We start from the raw sequence: 8,657 nt of genomic DNA, 5'->3' as shown, positions 1-8,657 counted from the left end.
CATCCAGCTGCAACACTTACAAAAACACCTACATTGCTTTTTTCATGTAACCCACCACCACATACCAACAAACGCCCTCCTCCTCCAGGTGTTCCAGTCTCCTTTTAGCCCTTTCTCAGAAAAAAGCATGGCAGAGAATGCTAGAAGCCCAGGATTCTGCAGAGACTGTTGCCAGGAGGAAGAAGCTTCAGTAACTGTCACACTCACTATACTTGTGGATGAAGAGAGAAGACGGCCAGACTCAATGGCAAACAACCTCAAGACTGTAAGAACGGAGAAAGACACAAAGAAAGACCACATTTCTGAGACCAGAGTGAGAAACAGGATGAGCTCCCAATCAACAGGGGTTACCCCTCAAGTGCTTGCTACTACCCCCAGCCCCAAATTACAAGCATCTTCACGATGAACAGAAGACCACTGCTTCTGGAAGTTCACCATGATATTTCCCACCACTCTAAGGATACAGGATCACCCTAGTCCAAGAATCAAACCCTACCAAAAAGGGATGAAAAGCAGAGAAGGGAGATATGAGTCCTGCCTGGACCAACACAGATTAAGGAAGGCATCTAGGAGATGAAACCCAAAGAGAAGATTCTTGGAGTTCATCATCCAAGGTGATCTCATTACACTCAGCCCTGTCCTTCAACACACTCACAATGGAGCCCTTTGATCTCTTCCTTGGGTCATGGACTGATGATGATGGCTCATAAACCAGATCAAATGATACAGTTTCTCACCCGAGTTCCCTCCTCCCATGTGGTCCTCTCCTTCCTGCCCAAGGCTACTGACTGTATGTCCAGTGTATGCTGAAAGCACACTCACTCCTGGAAAGTGACACCTCATAGGAAGAATAGACACAGCTTCATCGATGATCGTTCTAAGAAGCTCTGCCAATACCCTGGACTAAACCTCATGAAAGGGGGACTTCCATGTCAGGATTGCCTACTTTCACTAGCACACACCTCAGCCTCCATGGCTACTGTTGGTCTCCTGGCATCCTCTCCGACCAATCCCATCTGTTAGCTCAGAATCCGACCTTCGCATTGGCTGCTGCCCCGTTTATGACATCATTCTCCCTCCAACCCAACCTACCAACCCTGGTAGGTTCTTGGGGTTGCCATGGCGATGCCTGTAAACAAATTTGGATCATCACAGGTCCCCTGTGACCAGTGACCAGTAAGTGCTGTCTGATACCGGACACACTTGCGACTCAGGTCAGCTGATCAGACAAGGACAACCAATTCTCTTGCTCCATTGTACTCTGGACTGCTGATACTCTCCCTCTGACCATGGCAGGTAAGGAAAGAAATTTTAAAATATTAAAAAAATAAGAGATCACTTCTCCCTTATTTTTACTTAACTTTTAAATTTTTGTGTAATGGGTATATTATTGATGCTGATAGAGATATCTGGTATTGAATGTCACATTTAGATTTGGTTCTTACTGGGGTTAGAAAATATGGATATTAAAAAAGGACAAATTGCAGATATGACCCAGGAGGTACCCAAAGCAGTTAGGAACTGAATGTTACAGACAACCACAGATGAAATAAAAAGAAACTAGACATTGTCACATATCAACCCATTGTTATGCAGCCACACTGTTGAGATTAGTCTAGGTAATGGATTCCTATCACATGTAGAAAACAATATCCAGCTCTAGTCCCTGGCTCTTATACTCTATCCAGCCCATCTTCCACAGCATTCCCCACATCTTTTGGTTGTTTTGGATGTTAACAACATGGGCGGGGTACTCCACAGTCAGTTGTTCCCTGGACAAGAACTGACACACCAGGGTGTGCAGGAATTTTCACAAGAATTCCCTACTAGGAGAGTTACAAGAAATTAACAATTACTGTGGAAGTGTTCATTGAAGAATCAATTGAACCAACTTTTAATTAAGAAGTGTTCATTGAAGAATCCATTGAACCAAATTTAATGAAGAAACAATCTTATTCAGAGATGAACCCTTTACTACATTAGAAATCCCAAAATGTCACTAGAAACATAGGGACTCAACAAGAAATGTTATCAGCAGGTTGTATTCATGCAGTCATATAGGATGTGTACTGAATTTATACAAAAATAAGAAGGAATGGCTTACATAAAAAGTAGTGGGGAGCTAGATGATGAAGGGATTCTTCGTTAAATACAGTTCTTATCTATGAAAATCCTGATACATCATTTCATTAAGAAAGCTCAGAGTAGAGCCAAGCCTGGTGGACATGGAAAGAACCTATAATGCCAGCACTTTGATGCAGAGGTAATCCAGTCTGTGTGATTTCAAGGCCAGACTGATCTAGGTACAGAGACGCTCTCCTCTCTCTCTCTCTCTCTCTCTCTCTCTCTCTCTCTCTCTCTCTCTCTCTCTCTCTCTCTCTCTCTCTGCATAGAGGAAGATGTGCACAGAACAGGACAAAGGCACAGGCATGAGAAGCTGTCTAAGGTTCTCCTACTTCAAACACTTCTGTTCTGAGACACAGGTGTGAGAACAAGACAAAGCAGGGCAAAGAAGGGTGTTGTCTAGTCAGAGCAAGGGTCAATGTGGATCAACTAGGAAGTGCATGCCCACACAGGAAGAACAGGAAGCTCATCAAATGAGTGTCATCCTATCCATTACCAGGAATCATTCTGAAACATTTGTTTGGGATATGTGAGGGAAAATAGGTCTCAGACTCTCCCAGACAGGACAAACTGCAGATAACTAAGCTCCTCATGGGAAGCCACACCGATTCCATCTCACTGTTCTTCCCACTTTCCTCTTCCTTCCTACAGAAAATTTCCAACGTGCACCTTTCTTTGGGACGGAATGTGCCTTGCAGCCTTCTGCACCTGTGCTGAGGAATGCTCCACCCTTAGCAGGAAGTGTGTGCAACTTCTCCATGGTCTCCATCCCAGCTGTGAGTTCAGCATGGCTCCTGCCATCAGACTCCAGCACTTGTTGCCAGCAGCTCATGGACAGTGCCTACCCCTACTTACCAGCTGGCACAACTATGGCGACTGCACTGACTGGCCATGGCCAGAGCTCTGCCTCAGCACTCTCCTATCCAGGTGTTCTCCAGTGGGATCCCACGGGAAGCACTGACAGGAGGGGAGCTACACTCCAGGACTTCACTGTAACTGTCATTGACCAGAATACCACATTCTCCTCCTTGTCTATGACAGCCCAGGGTGATAATATTTTAGATCCCAATTCCTTAGTCCTCTCGTATCCAGTACTACCTGCCAGCCTTGTTCAGGCCACACCACCACAGGTGCCAAATCAAGGATACAGCCTGGCACCTTCCTACCAGGAGGGCAGCCAGGTCTATTACAATGACGGCAACAGCCTGGGTCCTCTGATGCCTGAAGAACTCAGGCAGTGCCTGCAGGCCTGTGGCTCTGTGTCCTACTCTGGGGGTCAGGCCTCTGCCCTGCAACGAGGGATGGTGGTGATGCCAAAGGAGATTCAGCCAATGAATGTCCAAATACCCTTCACCACCTCTGCCATCTACTATCCCACACCTGCCCAAGACATGCCAGACACCAGTCTTCAAGGTGAGTAAAGCCAGGAGGGGAGGAGTGAGATCAGCACTCAAAGCAGACACAGTTCAACCTTTCAGCAGTGGATGCCCTCAGGGAGAAAGGATGGGAGTCCTGAGAGCCTGGCTCACCATCCCCATCTTCAGTCTCTATAATGACTGACAATACAGGGCAATGAGTGGCACCCATCCTCCATTAAGACATGCCCAAGGACACCACCACAGACACACACATCACTGACCTAGCTTATCAGTCCCATGCACCATTACACAGCAATCACCTCCTTCCTAATCAATTCCTCGGGGCTGTAGAGGACACCAAGGCCTTTCTGTTTGGGAATACTTTATTTTCTCTGGGTTCAATTCTGACTCTAGAGCAGTGCAACTCCAAATCTGTCCTAGAGGAAGTATTACTCGCAGATTCCAAGTGCTGGCCCTGCCGTTCTCTTACAAGCATAAGTGCATTGAGAGTCCAGTATACCCGGTGTACCAGTGTACAACTGCTAAGTTGGGCAAAGCTTCTCTCTCTCTCTCTCTCTCTCTCTCTCTCTCTCTCTCTCTCTCTCTCTCTCTCTCTCTCTCCTCTCTCTCTTTACTCTCTCTGTTTCTCTCTGTCTGCAGTGTACAATTGCTAAGTTAGGCAAAGATTTTCTCTCTCTTCTCCCTCTACCACTCACCATGCCCCTCCTTCTCTCTCTCACTCTCACTCTCTCTGTCTCTCTGTCTCTCTCTCCCTCTCCCTCTCCCGCCCCTTTTCTTTTGTTATGGCTATTCAGAGTTGATCCAAGGCTATGCATGGTCACTAGGATATGTTCTAAACTACAAACATAACACAAGCTAAAGATTTCACCTTCTTAAACCAATTTTCACATCATTAATAACAAGACGGTGAAATGTGGAGCTGGAGGAAATCCAGGGTTGTAGAAATGATTGCCTTGCAGGAGTGAGGAACTGAGTTTGGTTACCTGAACCCATTTAGAAAGTCAGGCAACTGGGGGCATTTGAGTAATGCCAAGAGTTGGAAGACAGGGTATGTTCTTGAAAATTGTGGACCAGACAACGTGCCTGATAGCAAACTTCCACAGAAATGAGGGTCACTCTTACAGAGACATGGGAAAGGAAAGGGAGGACCACACCCCAAGGGAATTCTGTCACCTCCCCATGATCACTATGCATGCACACAACACACAAACACCGAGGAAAACACAAACATCTGAGAAAACATGGTATCACATGGTTACCAGAAATAAGACAGTGGTCACAAGTCTCCCAACAGAGGTGCCGTGCCGCCTGTGCTGCTCAAGCAGAGCTCATAAGAATGCCTTCCCCACTGCTGTAGGGGTCTGAGTACTGAGGTGCACTGAAAAGTGGGGAGCGCCTCACTTACCAGGCACTGACTTCTTCCTTGACTCTTTTTCAGTGGTGAAAACGGAGACATCCCTGGGATTGACAGCTTCAGGCCAGACACTCTGTCTGCTGCAGAATCCAGACCTCTGCAGTGCCTGCACCCAGGATGTCCAGAAGACACCACCTGTCCATGGGGACTGGTCATTAACTGCTCCCATGCACAGTTTTTTGGAATACCTGCCCTTGCCTCTTGCTCCGAGCTTGGAACAAACAGAGAATAACGACTTGGATTTGATGACAGCTGATCTATCAACTCCTCTGGATGCCTATGAGGGCATAAAAGAAAACCAAGACTCACCACTTCTCCCTTTAGCACATGCCAACATGCGGCAGGCCCTGGACTACACTGATTCTGGGAGCCTAAAACAGAAGCTTTCTCCTGACAATGCCACCTTGGGAAGCAGCAGCCTTGGTCAGGATGAGCCTGGGGTGCTGCAGAGTGTGATGGACTCCAGCATGGACTTTGCAGACATGACTACACTGGTGGCAGATATTCACCTTCCCCGACTCTTCCACTCAATCACTGAAATGAACCCATTCCAAGATCCCACAGCAACCCAATCCAAAGACACCAGGAGGGATCAGGCCCAGGAAAGCTCCAGCATCATCAGTGTACCTGTGGACCAAGTGAGAAAGAATGTCCAGAAATCCTCTGAGATGCTTGATGTGTCTCCTCAGGCCAGAATCCAGCTCCAGGACTGGGTGAAGGGCGAAGAGGCGGTGGGCAGTGCTGGGACCAGTGAAGGGGCTATTGACAACATGCCTAAACACTTGGAGGGCAAGGCCCAGATTGCCACACCTAGCATGCCCAGCAGAGCTAGGGCTCAGGGGCAAGACAAGACCAAGAGAACCAGAGTAAACAACTCCAAGAAAACAGAGGAGCTCAAGAAGTCAAGGAACAGTGTCAAGGAGGAAGAAAACACCACCAAGCCAAAGAACCAGAGGAAGAGGCAACTTCTGGAACTCAGGCATGACAGCTTTAAAAAGCCTCGAACTCACCTCGGCATGCACATGCTAGAATCCGTGCAAGTCTTTCACCCACTGGGGAAGAAGAGTGAGAAGAAAACTGGCATCTCCTCCTCCCGGGCTCGGCTAAACCTCAGCAACAGCAAAGATCCCAGGACAGGCCCAGTCACCACATCCCTTCTGGATGTGCCAAGTGTTGGCCGAGGCCCTGGTAAAACCCCGAGCAATGCTCAGAGACCAGAGAGCAATCTCCACAGGGAGTGTCCATCTCCATCCCAGTATGAGCTGCCCCCACCTGGGAAGGTCAAGTTAGTACCTCTGCCTTTCCCAGCCGTGGACATGCAACAAGCAAGACCTGTTTCTAGAAAGCCTCTCCCCCTGGCTTCTCGCAGGGCCCCTGCAGTATGCCCTGTGAGGCCTCATTCCCACTCGGCTCAGCCTACCACACTCAAGCCATCTAAACCAGCTCCTGCCAGCACTTCTTTGATGGCCTCTGACAAGCCAGTTCTGCCTATTGCTACCAGTGCCACACGACCTAACATAACCAACCCCATCCAGTCTTGTCCTGGGCCAAAGCCAGCTGTCTGTAGGCCAGAATCCTACAGGGCATCATCTCACCCCTCACTACAGAGGGAGCTTGCATCTGCTGACAAGAACAAGGCCCCATCAAACCCCAAACCTCAAATCCAATATCTACTGCAAGACTTCAGCCACCAACCAATTCCATGGAGGAAAGTCCACATTCCAGGGCCAGTCATCTCACAGCCCATCACAGAAGAGCAGAGACCAGAGCGGGAGGCCATGAAGAGGCAGGCACAAAGGGAGAGAGAGAATGCTGCCAAGTACACCTCTCTGGGAAAACCGCAGCTCTTCCTTCAGAGGCAGAAGGATATGGAAATTTCTACATATTATGGCTATGTCATGTAAGGGCACCCTGGACTTTGGAACCCAGTACTAGTCAACATAGAGAAGGTCAGAAATGGAGACACATATACATGTATACACTGGATATAAAAATTAGACGTACATGTACGTATGTAGGTATGTATTGAGTTAACGTGAGTAATATGCACATCCCAGGATTTATATAAAAATGGTCAGACATAGTTTCTATACTTGTAAATATCTGAAGACACTAACACTAAAAGTGACTGGAGAATCTAAAGTCAGTTACATTTTATTCATGAGTAAGTATATAGAGAGGGTTTTGACGGTTTCTTGGTACCTTTGTTGTTATTCATTTATGTTGTCTAAGTAGTAATATATGTTACATAAATACATCATATGATATAAGTCCCCTGGCAGTGTTATTTAAGGTAAAAGTAATTAGCCCAAACCTGTAGTGGTAATAAAATTATTCTTCTTGACTTTTATTTTTAAGTAAAATAAAAGTCTTTGAACTTGGTATGTTTCCTAGAGTGTATACTGTTATAGTTAACACACTCCTGTTCTCACCACACTTCCTCCCATTTTGAAACGCTCACCCCAGCCCTTTAATTATTACTAGTCTGGGACAGAGCTCCTCCTGAAATTTCATGAAATGAAATACAGGATTCCATGTGCACACCATCAAGCACCCACCATAAAGAGAAAATACACAAGGTTGACCAATTTCCTGAGGAGGTTTCCATTTGATTACTGTTTGTCTCAAGTTGTGTCCATCTTTGAAATCACCCATTAATACTTTATTTTGTGTTTGTGTGTTTGTTTGTCGTCCACCTGAATTCCTGTGGAACCCATGTGTGGAGTGCCCTCAGAGGCCAGAAGAGGCCATCGGATCTCTGAGGTCTGGAATCAATAGAGATTGAAAGACTCCAGGAGGTGTTCTAGAGTAAGCCTGGGGATACTGCAAGAAAAGCAAGTGTTCTTATCTACTGAGCCATCTCATGAGCCTCAGTTGAATCCACATACTGCAAACAACAGGACTTCATTTTCCCTATGGCTGAAAAGACTTCACGTTCTACGAACATCCCATTTGCTTCACCCATGGCAATGCTGTTGGACACCATGCTTGGTTCCCTAATGTTCTTGAAACGGTGCTGCAGTCAACACTGATGGGCAAGTACCTCTCTAATATATTGAGTTCTTTGGAAAGGCATGTATGAACCATGTGGTGGTCCAGGTTTAGGCTTTTGGAGGATTCTCCACCCTGACATCCAATCAGGCTGGAAATCTTTCCATCCTCTCCAGCATTGGATCGCATTCCTTTCTGTGAACTCTCTCAGTGGTGGCTGTCATTTCTTTGCTAGTTGGCCTTGGATGGCATCTAGGAGGTTCACTATGCATTTCCCTGATTCCTCCTCCATCTGAACCTTTGTATGTCCTCACTCCCCTTTTTAAGAAATCAGGGAGGACTGTCTTTCTCTTTGCACATTACTCCCTGGGTTGTCTTCTTTCTTATGATTTATGTATTTTATCTAATGCTAAATAATCTAAACATTAATCTTCTTATTGGGGTAGCTATAGCAACTATGTCCTCCTGTTCTCTAGGACCCCCTCTCAAGTAACTCTTTCTTTTTTTCTGGCAAATATAACGCATTGACTTGTTAATATGATTTTAGTTTCTTGGGACAGGTTCTCTCTCCATGACCCTGCATGTTCAGCAACTAACTATGTTGATCAGGCTAGCCTTGAACTCACAAACAGCAGCCTGCCTCTACCTCTGACACTATCTCTTCATCTGCCTATGACTCTGCCTCTGCCTCTGCAATTGCCCTGGCCATGACCCTGGCGCTGGCCCTGGCTCAAGGGTGCTGAGACTAA

General features: G+C 46.6%; 1 protein-coding gene across 1 annotated transcript; it reads left to right on the top strand.

Annotated features, from left to right (window-relative positions):
* Nucleotides 1-1,289: 1,289 nt before the first annotated feature.
* Nucleotides 1,290-7,959, top strand: LOC128124108 (uncharacterized protein C2orf78 homolog). The gene is made up of 3 exons (XM_052760331.1): nt 1,290-1,296; nt 2,710-3,537; nt 4,942-7,959. Exons 1-3 carry the CDS (start codon nt 1,290-1,292, stop codon nt 6,819-6,821), a joined length of 2,715 nt encoding a protein of 904 aa, XP_052616291.1. The 3' UTR covers nt 6,822-7,959.
* Nucleotides 7,960-8,657: the final 698 nt, after the last annotated feature.

The sequence above is a fragment of the Peromyscus californicus genome, unplaced genomic scaffold (assembly GCF_007827085.1).
Source record: "Peromyscus californicus insignis strain IS unplaced genomic scaffold, ASM782708v3 Scaffold_4__1_contigs__length_199733344, whole genome shotgun sequence".
NCBI classification, from domain to species: Eukaryota; Metazoa; Chordata; class Mammalia; order Rodentia; family Cricetidae; genus Peromyscus; species Peromyscus californicus.
Note: the sequence above shows the minus strand (reverse complement) of the source record. Positions and strands in the feature narration are given on the sequence as shown.

Bases quoted from the DNA above. Each gene is read 5' to 3' on its own strand.
- LOC128124108 (XM_052760331.1), top strand. The intron at 3,538-4,941 runs GTGAGTAAAGCC...ACTCTTTTTCAG, and splicing joins GCCAGACACCAGTCTTCAAG to TGGTGAAAACGGAGACATCC.